General features: G+C 39.8%; 1 protein-coding gene across 1 annotated transcript; it reads left to right on the top strand.

The window, feature by feature from the left end:
* Nucleotides 1–1,607: 1,607 nt before the first annotated feature.
* Nucleotides 1,608–16,195, top strand: CDH26 (cadherin 26). The gene is made up of 16 exons (XM_052780717.1): nucleotides 1,608–1,640; nucleotides 3,076–3,216; nucleotides 3,301–3,423; nucleotides 3,899–4,060; nucleotides 5,233–5,380; nucleotides 6,045–6,211; nucleotides 6,381–6,509; nucleotides 8,155–8,340; nucleotides 8,530–8,798; nucleotides 9,415–9,557; nucleotides 9,809–10,042; nucleotides 10,579–10,806; nucleotides 11,978–12,102; nucleotides 12,517–12,591; nucleotides 13,631–13,714; nucleotides 14,436–16,195. The coding sequence occupies exons 1-16, from the start codon at nucleotides 1,608–1,610 to the stop codon at nucleotides 14,643–14,645; spliced, it is 2,457 nt and encodes an 818-aa protein (XP_052636677.1). The 3' UTR covers nucleotides 14,646–16,195.
* The last annotated feature ends 225 nt before the right edge of the window (nucleotides 16,196–16,420 follow it).

Below are 16,420 nucleotides of genomic sequence, written 5' to 3'. Positions count from 1 at the left end.
CTATGTTGCTGCTGATGGCCAAGCTAGGCTGTATGATTATTTCTGCTCCACGTGGCAGTCAATTCTGTAATGGCTGTGTTAAGGCATCATAATAGGTGAAAGTAACAGGAAAAACTTACTTCATCATATTTATACCTTTCTTTTTTTTTAAATGCACTAAGCAATGAGTTTTGCATTCTCTGTTATAATCTCCAGGACACTTAGAACATGATCCAAAGAACAGCAAAGACATGTGGCTAGATGCTTGCAGGGAACCACATTCTCATGTTGCTAGTATACATGAATAAGTATGTTTAGTTTAATTTCACACAGCATGTTCGTATGTTCAGCTGAGACTGATCAAGAGGAAAATGAAGGGAGAGAGATTCAAAGGGGAAAAAATGGCATTTCCTATTGCTGAAAATCTTTATATTTGTAATCTTTATATTAAGCATTACAAAACTCTGTGAGATACCACACAAGAATTTTGCAATCAGAATGTTCTGGCAGTTTGAGGTTTTCCTGATGTCTAAACCATCCTATCCTGTGCTGCTATGTAAGCCTGTTACTGTTATTTTGTCCTGTTAATAGTGAATCTCAGAAGATCATCTGCCTACCTTCCTCCCCACACTCACTGTTACTTAAAACATTGCGGCCTATTTGACGTGATGTATTGCTTTTCTTCTCCCCTGAACAGAAGATCAGTCCTTCCCCAAGTCTTCCTTTCACAACTTTCAGAACGCTAAATTAATTATTTTCCAGTTCTAAAAAAGAATAAACTTCCTTATCCCAGTAAAAGCAATACAGGAGAATGGAAAATGCTGTAAAAGTTGTTTTCATAGAAACCAGGACCTTCCCCATACTCTCTGCCACTCAGTCTTCTATTTACACAGTTTTACAAGACTTAATTTTTTATTTCCTGCTTCTTTGTGTAGTTTTATTTAAAGTATTTCTCACAAGCTGGGTGGGAAGTTCAGCTTCAGGTATACAAGTTCATGCTTGATGGCTTTTGGGTTGAACAGGACAATCTAGTGTTTATATCAGCTTTCAAGTAAGCTTTTACAGGACTTGTTCTTGGTTCACAGGCTGAAGTAATATAAAAGCAGCACTCTTGGGCGCGGCAGATAAAAATAGTTCCCATGAAATACAAAGTTGCGTGTTTGCATTTTTGCAAACAACCATGAAGGGATTAGGAAATGGCACTTCCAAGTAACTGTCAAGGAAAGCCACATGTTTTATTGTAGCTGTATAATGGTCATAAACCTGCAGTAATGGCACCCTTGTTTTGCGCAATACCGGATGTGGCGGTTGCCAACCGACTGAGAAAACCACTAAAGGAAGACTGAGCTTTGCTCAAAGTCATTTCAGTATTACAGAATCAACAGTTCCTTTTGTTTTTAATTTTGTGTGACGAGGCAGAAATATTCGCTTGTCCTCTGGTACAGCTCAAACGCCAGTGAAACCACAGGTGAGTACTTCGTGAAAAAAACTGGGCCAGCAATAAGCTGCCGTACAAACTCCCAGGGAAAAAGCTCAGCTGCAACTGAGTGCGGGGACTGCTGCCACTGCCCGGAGCTCCCGGTGAGACCTTCCCAGGCTCCGCGTCCCCGCTCCGCATCCCACATCCCATGGAGCTACTGGCCGTGCTGCTTCTCCTGCAGGTAAGTGGGCTGTGGGGGCTGCAGGCATGGAGCTCCCCTCCCGGCTCCGGCCGTACGGAGTGGGCATCGTTCATCTTCTCACCTCCGAGGAGGGATGGCTCCTCTGTCCCCGGGTACCAGGCTCAGGTCTCCTGGAAGGGGGTCTCCTCCGCTCCTCCTGCTAGGGATAGCAGGGCGTTCACGCCTGGCAGAGCACACTGGTGCCTAGTGTTGACCTTGCTGGATTAATGACCCCCCACAGTAATTCAGGGGCATTTCCATGAATGTTTCTGGGGGGTTCGTGGTCCTGAACTGGGTTCAGCAGTGCCCATGGCTGCAATGGGTACAGCAATAGCCTGAGCCGTTGCTGCGCACCTGGTGCACATGGAGGAGTGTGGAAGCCATAAAATACACAAAGCTTCCAATATAATTAAAAGGGGCTACCCATACACAAACGGGAAAGCAGCTTGTTTGGGAGGTCCAGCAGAGCTGAATATGGAACAAAGCTAATAAATACTATGTACAAATGCCAGGTTAAAGCGTTGCTTGCTGTTTTTACATCACAGAGGTTTTTCCTTGGGTTATACAACAGCTTTACAGAGTAGCTCCGAGGCATTACTGGTGAACAATGATTTCTTCGCAAGTTTATAACCTTGGCAACTTTATTTTCTTTCTTCAGAAAAAGGTCATGGGGTAAAGTCCCGACCTTTGCCCAAGTCTAGGCAGGAGGAGCTCTGTTTCATAGTTTAAATGCCACTGGAAACATTTGATGGAATGGGTGATAAAACCTCAGGCTTTCCAACGAAAGTGGTGAGAACTAGGAGGAATGTGTACAAGTTACCCATGAGCTAATGGCAATAGTGTAATTTGAGTACTCTCATACTCCTTTGTGGTGAAAGATTTCAAGTAAAAAGCAGTGTTTGAAGCCAGTGCAGGAAGCCTGTACTCATAAAAGGGCAAATCCTGCCAATTAGGGTGCAGTTACCATTCTCAACAATTTATTTTACGCATCGGCGTTAGAGACTTTGGGCCAGTGTTCATCTTCGAGTAAATCAGCTATGTTTGGAACACTTAGAGTGTCACATAACAGTGTCTCTGAGAACCTAAAATATTCCCCATACTTAACTTTTTTCCAGTAGTACGTTTATGTCCTGTCAATACCAGACAACTTCTAAAGAAGCACTATACACAGAGAGACAGAGGTGAATGTTTTAAAAATTGGATATACTTGGTTTGAGAAAAGCCATAGAGATAATATCAGGGACTGTTAGATGCAGTGTCTGCATGTTTCTGGGACTGGCATCACCTGACCAGGGAAATTAGTATCCAAGGTCTCATGCAAATTCATTTGGAATAAGATGGATGATATTTGTGGAGTTTCCAGGGTTAGATACAATTTAATGCAATGCTGTCAAAACTGGATCAATATGTTTCTGTGAAGACAAATTGCTCCTAGACAGCCTATCAATGGTTTCCAGTTAACCACACTTCCAATAATCATCTTTTTTTTTTCCACAAGATTACTGCTGCCAACAGGTTTTCTCATGAAATTGAAAATTTCAGTTTAAGACAAGCCATCCGAAAGAAGAGTATTCGGGTTTGTTGTCAATATTATGTAATAACAGATATACAGCTGTTAATATGTAAACTGTGACACTAAATACACTTCTTTATCCAATAGTGGGTAGATTCTTATCAGTTAGACAGTCTACGTCCTCTACAGCGTACAAAAAGGACCTGGGTTATCACCACCATTGACGTTCAAGAGGAGGACAAAGGACCATTCCCAAAATATGCTGGACAGGTACAAACAACCTTTTACTAAAAGTTCTTCCTGAACCTCAGTAAAGTACTCATCACAACAGATTGTAAAATAAAATACCAAAGGTAGGAGAGGTCAAGAATTGTGCATCGAAGAGCAACTTTTTAAAAAACTTACTTGTTCAAAGTTGTCTTATTTACACAGAGTTGGGTAGAATTTTGTGGTGTGGGGGATATACTGCTCCTTTCTATGGGCAGCTGTAGGCACACTCAGGGGAAAGGAGACTATAGAGTAGGAGAGGTAAGAGAGTCATTGCACAGAGCTGCGTACCTGCACATTGTGCAGAGAGTTGTGATGCTGCAACCCAGAAAGCTGTTGAGTTGGCTGAGACCAAGCCTGCAAGCAAGGCCCCATCTGCAAAAAGAAGGTGGGCAGGAAGAGAATTGGTCTGAAGTCTTTTTATTTCTGTTCCGTCTTCCCTACTCACGCTGCATTGTGCTACTTCTCTTTTCAAAAGCTGTTCAATAACAAATCACTTAATACATCAGTAAAATATTTAATCAGTGGACCTGGAGTAGATGAATCTCCAGAGCTTGGACTGTTTTCTATAGATGATGATGCAAATGGACATGTGTATGTGCATCGTAGCATTGACAGAGAAAAGACCCCAACTTTTCAGGTAATGCACTTTAAAAAAATACTTAAAACTGTTTGCAAATGTTCATTGCTTTCGCATGGCTAAATGCTTCACAAGAATGAGACACACCTATAAGAATTTTGTTTATTTTTATGATCTCCTTATTTTGAACCTCTAAGTAAATGCTAAGATGATTGTCTCAGCAGAGACCCATAGGTAACTTCCACATCACTATTCATTATAAATCTTTGTGGCATGTTTGGATTTCCACAAATATCTATACACTTTTTTTCTGTCTTCTTTTTGGTATCACCCTTGATCATAATCTAAAAAATGAAAAAACTCAAGAACTCCTATAATCAAGAGAATGGAAGCAAATAGTTATGCATTACAAAAAAATAGATAATACTGTATTACTGTAACTTTACGTAAGAGTAAGCATATGTTTCTCCTTAAAAAGCAGAAAAGTGCTCATAAGCAGTAAGTGTAATGAAAGAAATGTGACAACAAGTGTATGAATGAAATATGTGAGTGTGGGTTTGTTTTCCTCTTGCTAAAAATCTTCAATTGTGGTCTCCTTATGTTTATTCTGTGATGATTTCTATTTGTGTCTCTGTGGATTAACTGTACCCAATTGATAGTTACTGTTCCATGTGGCTTTCTGTGCAAGGTCTTGCTTTCCATAATGAAAAGATAAATTTTTGAGAGCTTTCTATTCCCCCTTACTGGACACATGGCTGTTCTGCAGCAGGCACTCTGGGCTTGGTTTTAAAGCAGAAATAAGTGTAGCAAAGGAGAATTCAGCATTCAGAATCGAATCCCCTGCACATTCATGGATATGGAGCCAAAACATCAAAGAAATGCAGCTAGAGAAAACTATACTACTTCAATAAATACTTCAGAATTGGGAAGCACATGTGAAAGCATTCTTTTGTCTGGCCCCAAAGATATTTATGTATTTTATATTAGGCAGTCATTTCAAATAATCCAGATCCAGATACTGATTTTTTCTAAAGTATTGTTTAATGCACAGGATGACCATTATCAATCTACTACCTTTGAAAGCTGAAATAATGACTTAGTGATGCAACTCAAAGCCAAATGCTAGCCAAATATGACTGAAGAAGCTTCAAAATTGAAAATTTTTTGTTCCATTCTGATATCTAAATGATACCATTCATTCCATTCTGATATCTGTGTGGCTACTCATTTAGATACGTTTCGATATTGTGCATAGAAAAACTGGTGAACCATTGGACCACCCTTTATTTTTCAAGATAAAGGTTAAAGATATTAATGACAATGCACCTGAGTTTCCCAAGGAGGAATACAGCATTACAATAAGAGAGAACCACAATAAAGGTAAGTGCCATCCAAACAAGGGACACTACTGGTTTGTGTATGACTGCTCTCTTTTAATTCCATTGTCTTTCTTTTTCCTTCCTTACTACATTTGCTCTTCTCCCTGGGTTTTACTTAAACACTCATGGGTTTAGGGACTATTTCCTGTGAAGGACTGTTTCCTACCTCTTGACTTCTTGTCTGATTAACTTCAATGTACATTAGCATAATGTTGGAGACATTCTGGAAAAACTCCTAAGATATTTCTTAACTACAAGCCAAGACTTTAGCAGACTAATCTGAACTGTGGATCTGGAACCTGCACATGCACACTGCTTCACAGAAGGTGGTCAGACACACTGTTTTAGAAATAAGACTTCATCTGGGTGTGTAGACACGTGGGCATGGTGCCAACTCCTCAGGAGCTGGCTGAGAGCTGGCATAAATAGTGAATGTTTTTGATAAAGTAACTTCAGAATTGTAGTAACTCTATCATCTAACGGTACTTTAGGCAGATTTGCCAACCAAATGAGGTGGTGGCCAGAGTCTTTGCAGGGATAACCATAGCCACAGGAGAAGTTAAAGATTTTCTTAGGACTTGTGTGTTCAAGAGCCTGCAGACAGGCCTGAGAAACTCCATGTCGAGACTGAACACTTCTGTTAATGTCTCAATTCTTCATCCTAGATGAGCCAGTTTTCCAAGTTACTGCCTTGGACAAAGATGAAGATGGCACTGTGAATTCTCAGGTGTCCTATTCTCTAAGCATGCAAATGCCCCTTCCAGATGGATTCATGTTTAATATTGATCCTACCACAGGATCAATACTTCTGTCAGGATGCCTGGATTATAAGGTGACGTACATATGGCAGCTTCTTATCATTTAATGCATGATACATGTTCACTACACGTTAACTAGATATAAGGGAAAGGACAGTCTCATCCAGCTTTGTAGCTGCGACTGGCAAAATACAGGGACTGCTTCTGAACTGAGTTTGGAGCTTCCTTTCTTCTGTTTTTCAGACTGCCAACTCTTTCAAACTTCTGATGAAAGCCAGTGACCATGGAACACCCCAGCTGTCATCTACTGCAACAGTGAATGTAGTGGTTGAAGATGCAAACAACCACCTCCCTGTATTTACTAGCGATAATGTAAGGAAAAACATTATAACCTTACTGAGCCTTTCTAAATATAGTTCAGTCCTTCAAACTGCTAAATGCACTCAGCAGTGGAAATGGGAACCCTCAGATGTGGAATCAGGCCAAAACATGTGCAAATGAGCTCTATATGTTAGAAGAAATATGTCTTAAAAATGTGGACAGTAAGAGAATGCTTGACTATTGACAGTGATAAACTTTGTTAGTTTTCTGTGTACAGCACTAGAAGGTTTTCATCTCACTATTAGTGTAAGGATGCTGACAGACTAGCTTATTCTAACATCTGAGAAGCTAAGGTGCTGATTACAATCTACTCTTGAAAGATCCTAGTTTTGATCTGTGAAGACCTCAATGGCCCTAAACCTGCCTGCCTACAAACTCAGTACATCTTAATGGGGCAGTTAGGTGTGGTAGCAATGCTTCTGCTGTCATATTCTGTGAGGCTGCTTGTAGAGCATTTGCTGTATGAATGGGAGCAATTGAGCTTTCTGGCAGGAAGAGGGCTCTGAGGAGTTAAAAACTGTGAATGGGTAGACAGCTACACTTAATTCAGATAAGAGCTATCCATTTTCAGGCCCTGGTCCCATTAATAGCTCAGGTCCCAGAAAGACTGTTTTTGTAATTTGCATGTTGACACATTGTTGTGGTTTAACCCTGGCTGGCAGCTAAACAGCACACAGCCGCTGGCTCACTCCCCTGCAGTGGGGTGTGGGAGAGAATTGGAAAGGTAAAAATGAGAAAACTGGTGGGTTGAGATAAAGACAATTTAATGGGTAAAGCAAAAGCCACAGATAATAGATAATCTGCCAAAACAGGTTTATACAGGAAATCTGTACTTCATTATCATTAACTCCAGTCTAGTAAAATTCTGAGCCTTCTCACAGCTGTGATTTGTTCCCTCTATCTGAGTATATGTATTATTCTTCACAGCATTTTTAAAAGCTGTGATGCAAGAACAGTATTCTTTACATATTAGAAGGCAAGAGTCTGAATTTTCAGATCTCAACCCGTGACCAACTTACATGAGGAAAATAAACACAAACAAATTGCATTTTATTACCATCTCATGTTTTAAGACACATTTCTGCCTTAGGTGATTTAATTGGCATTTCTTAGCCTGTCTTTGGAGTGCTGGTTAGGCATGCTGGTGACTACATTGCACCATCAAAAACTTAAACCACTGTGAAGAAATTACCTAAAATCTCACACATACTTGCTTTATACAAGGTCAGGTATGTAACATCTGCAGACTAGTTCTGGCCTAAGCCTGTATGCACCAATCTCTTCTACATGGCAGAAGACAATCCTGGATGAAAAGCCCTAGTGGCATTTATGGGCCTATTACTATAGTCAGTAGTAGGAGAGACGACTAGTCTCCTGGTTTTAGATGAAGATCAGGTTTAGTAATAAGTTCTTTATGAAGTCAGTGGGAATGTGTTGGAGGAAAGTTAGTTCTGTAAGTCCCATAGGGGTTCTCTGTCACTGAGTGGGGATGCATGAACCACCGCAGACAATGACAGTGTGTGCAGAACGTAGCTCCAGATGGTCTGGTGGTGGAGGTCTGGCTCAGAACTGTCTAACAAGCTTCTTCCTCTTGGAGAATAGAAATAGTCCTTATTTCTTTCCTTTCCCCTCCCAGTACCAGCTACAGGTTTCAGCAGGTCAAGAACATCCAGCTGTATTACGGCTCCAAGTGGAAGATAAAGACTCTCCCAACACTCCAGCTTGGAGAGCAAAATACAGAGTAATGAAAGGCAATGAGAAGGAACAGTTCACCATTGAGACAGATCCAGACACAAATGAAGGCATTTTGAGTGTTATCAAGGTAAGGAGCAGTAATAGGTGAGCTACAGCATGGCAATGTGTAGCGTGGGCAGTCTGATTACAAGACTGATAGCTTAGCATCTTAGCTGAGTTCCATGAACTCAGCTCACCTCTGAGTTCCAGGTATATAGATGTGACTGCCAAACCAAAGGTTATAACTGTTAATCAGACTTTTGTCTGGGGTTTTCAGCCTCTCAGCTATGAAGATGACTCTGAGATGAGACTTGTCATTTCTGTATCAAATGAAGAACCTTTCTTTTTGTGTAAAAACGGCACTGTGATGATCTCAGGCCTAGAATCCACGAGTACAACTGTGAACATCAAGGTCTTAGAGTCACAACATGCTCCTAGGTTTCATCCTCCTACACTTATTGTCCAAAGAGAAGATTCAATGAAGCCTGGGAGAGTATTTAGAAGGTATCCTGCCACATATCCAGATGATGTGCCAAATAAGATAAAGTAAGTGGAGATGCTTCTAACTCTAAGAATAAGAAATAGCTTAGGAATATGAAGATGTTTTTGAGTTTAATTTGGTATATGTACATATATGAATATACATACACATATATATTTACAGTTATATGAACATATACATTAGAGGTGCAGGTTTACTATTGATGATACTGCAGATCCCCATAACTGGCTCTGTAAGATACAATTTAAAGGTGCAGTCAGTTCTTGGTTGCTCAATGTTTCTGCTGTTTTCAAAACAGTTTTGCCTAAAATGAGGTTGCATTATTTATATTTTACTTTTGACGACAAAATTTTGATGCCATAGAAAGGACTAAGGTATGCTTGGCTGTAGGAATGATAATCTGTCGTGGAAATTAGATACTTTCTTAGCCTCTCGGAACAGTTTTTATGGGCCTGTACAAGGTATGGGGACTTGTATGGGAAACTGTTTGCTGGCTGTGTTGAAACACACAGCTTGTCATAGAGTTAACAAAAGTAAGCATCACTAACAAGTAAAAATACCTACAGAGCTCAAAAAGACAAAGAAAGATGCAGTAGCAATTTTCTATTCTTCAAAATCCATTCAAGATTGTAACTCGTAACTTTTACCTTTCTTTTAAAGATATGAGCTAGCCCATGACCCAGATGGTTGGCTGAGGGTGGATGAGAATTCTGGAGTTCTTACTGTGGCAAAAGAATTTGATCAAGAATCCCCTCATGTGAACAACAGCCTGTACACCATTATTGTTCATGCTATTGATCATGGTAAGTAGCCAGTCAAAAAATAGTCAAGCAGTATTTGGACTGTTTGAGATGAGGTGCATGTTAGATATAAAATGATAGCAAGATTAAGGATCTAAGTGGAGAATAGTAATGCAGAACACCCTAAGGTTTAAAACTTGTTATGTGTGACTAGTAGGATAAACCTGAGATCCTGCCAATGGACAGGCTTTGTGCCAATGGACTCACAACCCAACAGTTGTGAGTGTTTTTCTGTTTCTTTTGCTCCTATCTAGGCATTCCACCACAGACTGGTACTGGCACCATCCTGCTTTACTTGTCTGACATTAATGATCATATGCCAACATTAGTGACTCCTTCTTTAGATGTGTGTGACAAAAAAGAAGGGATGCCTCTCATTATGAAAGCTAAGTCTGCTCCGGTCCATTCACATTCTGGGCCATTTACATTTGAGCTGGCTGAGGACTCTGAAGATGTGAAGCATAACTGGAAATTAGGAAGGAACTTTGGTGAGCTCTTCCTTTCATGTCCTTCATGAGAAGTTTATTGTCAGTTGTGTGCCCTCTAGTTATTTCACTGTCCATTACCTTCACGGTTTGTTACTGATTAGTCTCAATGAAACTGAAGGGATGTGGAAGGACAGCTTTCAAAATATAAAGTTACTGCAATTTGAAAAAAAGTTACATTGTTCTTCAACTCTGCTGAGGACAGGACCAGAAGCAATGTGCTCAAATTGCAGAAAGGGGGATAAGACAGCTGAGGAACCACTTCTGCATTTGATTAACTACCTAATGAATTCTAGAGGTTTTCAGTGCATCTATGCCAGAATGCAGCAAGACTGGGACAGATGTCTTTGCCCAGAAGGCTCAGCAAGGTCATAAAGTGGGATGTCATTTTGTCCTATTTACTATGGTGCATTAAGGCTGGAAAAAGTACTTGTAATTGGGGTGCAAATGAATTTCCCCTTGATTATCAATAGAAGGGACTGTAGAATATCACACTTCTTTCTATGTGTCTTAAAATAATTTGCTTGTCTTCTTTTTAGGGGAGTCAGTTGAACTTTTAATGCTAAGAAGCATTCCACAAGGTAGCTACTTGGTGCCCGTCATTATTCAGGACAGTCAAGGATTTTCTACAAGGCAGAATCAACATGTTAGGCTCTGCTTTTGCCCAGATGGGCATACATGTAAAGATTCACCACTTCCACAAGCAGCAGTGAGACTTGGAGGTGGTGCCATTGCAATAATACTGATGGCTTTCTTATTACTACTGGGTAAGTAACGTCCTAACTTACGCATGCAAGTTATCTGTCATCTGCCCATTGGATCTCATTGCAATTGCAGCTCATGAACATGTGCTAAAATCTAGCAGCCTTAACAAGAAAGGTCATTTGCCTTAATGTGTTAGAGAGTAGTCAAGGGGCAAGCAGTTAACACTTGCACTCTTCATGGCGCTTCCATCCATATGTCATGGTCCATGACCCGTTCTCTCTTCAAATTTTAGGAAGACCTTAGTTTTCCAACACAAGACATTGCCAGTTCCATCTAGTAACCGAAGAGATCTTTTTTCGATAGCCAAGAAAACTTTCAAATTACTAAGCACTATGATACAATGTGTAATGCAGAGGAAGGTGGTATCCAAGGCTGACAACACAGGGTAAAAGACACTAGAAAGATCAGTGAAACTTAACTGCACTCATGCTTGGGATGTGAAAAGGTGAGGACTGTATTATAGAGAAGTGAAAAAGGGAAGATAACATAGATGCATGGAATACTATTGTATGAACAACAATAAATACAAGTATGTAACCTAGGAAAAAAGAAAATATCTAAACTGAAAAAACAGAAATGTACTGTTAACAGGTGGAATTTTTCAGCTTGTTACTTGTGAAAATCACGATTACATTATGGCTACAAGATGACTGGCAAATGTAAATGTGTTGTTAAGCTGAACTCTAGTGCAACAAAGTGAATATTCTTGTTTGCATTGAATGAAATCGAATACTTCACTTCTTTGACATTAACCATGTACTGGATAACTGGAAGTTATTAATTTCTCCCATAGGGTTACACTGCTCAGTAATTGCTTGTTATAAAGCTGCTTCCTCTGTAACAGCTCATGTTGGTTACTGCTGAAGAGATGAACTACTGATTCTTTATCTGAAGCAAAAATTAATAGATTATCTGACCACTATTCCTCTGGTTACCTGTGAGTGATCTAGTATGTCTGCCTGCTCAGTGCAGTGCTCTGTGGAGATCACAGCTTGGCTTTCTAAAGCAGGCTAACCGCTCCAGGCCAAGCATTGCATCTGCACAACTACATTGCTGGAGGTTTCCAAGTTAGCTCCTTTGGGACTAGGCTGGGTACCTCACCAACCCACTGTATTGAGCCATACAGATCTATTCACAATGCCCATTTCACCATTCCCTTTCTTGTTTCAACAGTTTCCAGTATTCTACTTTGTCGGTTTTACATGCTGGGATCTAAAAGCAAAGCCATTGTTCCAGCTCAAGAAGGTGAACAGACTTTAATAAACTATAATGAAGAGAGCAGAATGTCTTTATCTCAAGTAAGTGCAGAAGCATATATTCCAATTACCCCACCAGTGTTGCGTGGCTGAATCTGGTACTAGTAATCTCTTTTGTTACATTTCCTCTGGTTTTTGTATTGAGCAAAATAAAGCTTTTTTTTGCCACTAAGCATATCTGGGGAGTGGTGTTCTGCATGGACTGGATAATGCTACTCTGGGGACAGACTATTATCACTTCTACCATTTCTCAGTATCAGTAGGACCTTCCCAGGTGTCTCATCCTACTGATGAATCTAACAGATGAGGAGGCACATCATCTCTTGTCACGCTGCACATACTAGTGTTTTCAACAAGGAAGTAAATGAAAGTGAAAAAGGGAATAGTCTGCAGAAGTGTCATACTTCACAGGCTAGTTCAGTTTCATATTAATACCATCCCTCTCCCTGTATGCAGGCTAAGCTGGATGTTACAGATCATGCTGCTCTACCACCTGTGTCTGTGGAGGCTGGAAAAGAAGTGATTGCTGAGGTAACTGCCTGTTTCCTTATGTAAATGCCCTTTTTTATACCACAGAAATTGGTAATCCCAAGAATGAGATTTGGTATTAATAATAGCAGGAAGAATAATGCAATATACTTCAATTAGAAAATAAGTGTCACTTGTTGGAGACTCAACTGGTATTTAAAATACTGTTGACAACTTATGTTTTTCTAACAGCTTTTGAGACTGGCACTTCTTTTCATTAGTTATTGTTCTAAATATTTGGAAGTGTAATTTCTCCCAAAATTCTTATCACAGTACCTGAATTGATATGTACAAGATTTTATTCAGTTCTTGGCATAACTGAAATGGAACCATCATTATTCAGATATCTACCAAAACATGCTGGTCAACATCTTCTACTTAACATATCATAAAAGTGTGGACAGGATTTATGAGTATTTTTATGACCAGAAGATGTACTTCTGGGGGTTTGAAGGCTTTTGAGTTTGTTCTGTGGATTTTTGTACTACATTCTCTAACAGATGTCTATTTTTATTGTAAAGAATGCCTGAACGAAATTCTGGTCTACATCAGTAGGTGACTGCCATGTGTTCTGTTCATAAGTATGTAGTGATCCCCAAGAGACTCTAAGAACAATCTCTGTCTTACAGCAGGCAAAGAAAATGTAAAATAGTCTTTTCTATGCATGTGAGAACCCAGTTCCACAATCCTTAAGACCATAGTTAGGAGCTAGGATTACCTGTGTGAGTAGACTTTATAAAGTTCTGAGGTCATGTTTGGTGCCATTAATGAAAAGGAATCCAATAAATTTAGAGAAAGAAACATATTTAATTACTGGAGATTATTAAGAAAGCCTACAGTTGGTGACTGCATGTACACATGGAGCATGTACTCATAAGAAGAAACAGTCCCTGAACAGAAAAAGCTGCAATGTAACTGGAGGAGACAGCACAAGAGAAATGGATGTAACAAAGAAAGATAATTGGAATTATTTGTATCAGAAAGAAATGTTAGTAGGTGACTTTATGCTGGTCAAACCTGAGATACTATGTCTGTCTTCCAGGATGGCCTGTGCACTAGTTACGAGACATTCCAAGTAAGACACCTTGATTGCATCACACAGACAGTGGACAAAATACTGGGTCGGGTAAGAAATGAATGTTGAATCCCTCCTTTGTCAAGTTGGCATGTAAGAATAGGAAAAAAGGCTTGCAAAACTGGAAAGCTGCTATGGCTTCAGCTACTGTCTCAGCCCACATTTAAGAAGCATTACAGTTGAACACGAGGGATATATTTGATGGGGAAACATTCAAGACTCTTCCTTGTTGAAAATGCCTTGTCTCCTAGACTTCTTGCTGCCTCTGGCTGGTCACCCAGCAGTTACTGCAAGGCTGGGTTCTATCACCTGTGACAAATCCTTCAAGATGCTGAGGTGGGGCTAAAATGCTTTCTGTTGCTGTGCAGGGTTAAAGTTTGGTTGCCTGCTCTTTCACTTCCATGCTATCAAGGAAATCCTAGTTCCTTTTGCCATGTCCTGTCTGGCCACTGCATATTCACTGGCCTGTCCTCCATGCCTCCTTGGGCCAGACTGCATGCCTCCATGTGGTCATGTTTACTTGATAGCTGTCTGGTCCAGGACAGATCAAATGCTCTTTTCTGTCTCATTTGTGCTCTAGGGGAAGTTCAGGCTGTGGTGCTTATGCAGCTGAGAGTTTCAGTAAAACTTTTCCTTTTCAGCGAAAGACTCATACTCATCATTGTAATCTCCTGGCTTACCTGCCTAATTTGCATACTATGAATTCCTTTAATTTCCAAAAGATCCAGTAGGATCTTCCATGATGATTTGCATTGTTTCTTCCCTTCTTTAGAAACTGTATTTCCAAAACACACTGGAAGATTACGGGGCCATCGATGAACCTTGCAGATATGCTGAGGAAGGAGAACTAGAGCGAAGTAACTCCTTCTGCTCTGTCTCCATTGGCAGTGAGGATTTGCCTGTTGATTTTCTGGACACTCTGGGACCAAAGTTTTCTGCTCTGGAAGGAATCTGTCAGAAGCAATTTCCATCACTCAATTAATTTCAGAAGGCTGTGACTACTTTATGGTGTTGCAAAGGCTTCTGGCAGAAGCACTGACAAATTCAGAAAAAAAGAACCATCTGCACTTGAAAGTGTTGCAGTATGTTTGAACCATGAGTACCTGGCCTTTTATTCTTCCTGCCTGCACTGCATGCCTGCAGCCAAGAACGTGACGTGTCTGGAAGGTCCACCCTACTCTGCAGAGATGATGGAGTGATTTTGGCATATTCTGTGCAGACTTATGCAAATAGAAGATCTGATATTAAGGATCCTCAATTTAGTATGCAAAGGAAAAAAACCAGATCTACTAGGCTAGAAATTCCAGTCAAAGTTCCATATGGAAATAAGCCAGTTTTGAACAGAGAAGGCAATTACCAGCTAGGCCAGCGATACAGTCCTTTCTCCAGTAAATCCAAGATTAACTTTAGTACGGTGCCATGTGGATCTGACTTGATGATCAGATCTTTTATTTCTATATGACTTTCTCTTCTATTTTCTATATGTTTTCAGTGAAACATCGAAGAGAAAGTGCACTTCTACTCTTAGTGTGACTGTAACCGCATAATGACCTGAGAGATCTGCACCATCCTTGCCTTTTAGCGTAAGACAGGCACTGTAGTGCTTGCATGCTTATGCTGGCATCTGGTGTCTGTTAGTATTATTACACTATTGTAAATACTCTAAATGCTAAGAAATTGTTGACAGAGGACAAGGTATGGTTATTCCTTTCATTCAAATAACTACCTTCTCTAAATTAGCTACAAGTGACCGTGATGAGGAAATTCATGGGTTTCCTCAAGCACCATTGATAAGACAGACGAAATAATAAAGAAAGTATGGTATCAAATTTCCCTATGTGGAAACCACAGATACTTTATTTTTAAACGTTGTGGTTTGTACATGTCTGAATGTGTGCAGTTGACCTATGCTCAGTTATAGCATGATGGCTATTGGCGTTACAATACATGAATGAGGAAAGAATAGCTCAGAAGAAAGTATTTTGCCATTAGGTAAGTTATACATTCAATAAGAGGTGGAATTAGTCACAAATCTTACTTCTGTTCTATTACAATTCTGTGCTAAAAAAAAATTGCTTTCCCTAAGGCAAGCACTAAGTCTGGTATCTAAGGCACTGTTCTTCTGTTTTAAAGTTTACTTAAACAATAAATTATGCTTTTGCTCAGATGTTATTAACTGATAATTCAAGGCTGGAAACTTAAGTCAAGTGTGATTAAAGAATCTGGCTGAGTGGTAGGCAGCTAAGTTTTCCTAAATGCCAGCAGCAAGATCTGTTTACACAATAAATCACTACTCTGGTAAACTGTCCTTAACTTATAACTCCAGATAGAAGACTTCAAGTGAGGCCAGTGATTTAACAGCACTGCTAATAACCAAGATGACTTTTTTTATTGCAAACTATAACCGTATTGGTCAGATTAGAATTATGCTGTGTTTTTCTATTTCTTCTGAAAATTATGCAAGATTAATAATGAAAGTATTCTGTGTGTTTACTGTTTGTGTAAACGTGTGTTGGGTCTATAGCACACTATGCTTACAAACACCAAAACATTAAATGTGATCAGACCCACAGTTGCTAATGCCAGAAAAAGTTGTCTCTCTCTTGCATGGAAAAAAAAGAACTGTTTTAATGAAAAGCTGTGGTATAGCAAATCAGAACGTTCACTGGAGGTTCTTACAATCATATACAATGTGCCTATACGGCTAGTAACATTCATTATTTCAGTGCCTTCAAGGGTTTCGAAGACTTATACACA

This window comes from Harpia harpyja, chromosome 1 (assembly GCF_026419915.1).
Source record: "Harpia harpyja isolate bHarHar1 chromosome 1, bHarHar1 primary haplotype, whole genome shotgun sequence".
In the NCBI taxonomy this organism is placed as follows: Eukaryota; Metazoa; Chordata; class Aves; order Accipitriformes; family Accipitridae; genus Harpia; species Harpia harpyja.
This window is presented reverse-complemented; position numbering and strand designations above follow the sequence as displayed.

What these genes read in the sequence shown, in the direction of transcription:
- CDH26 (XM_052780717.1), top strand. Translation starts at nt 1,608, where the DNA reads ATGGAGCTACTGGCCGTGCTGCTTCTCCTGCAG. An exon ending in CAGGATGCCTGGATTATAAG is followed by an intron (nt 6,212 to 6,380) that starts GTGACGTACATA and finishes TCTGTTTTTCAG; the next exon opens with ACTGCCAACTCTTTCAAACT. An exon ending in CTGTATTTACTAGCGATAAT is followed by an intron (nt 6,510 to 8,154) that starts GTAAGGAAAAAC and finishes TTCCCCTCCCAG; the next exon opens with TACCAGCTACAGGTTTCAGC.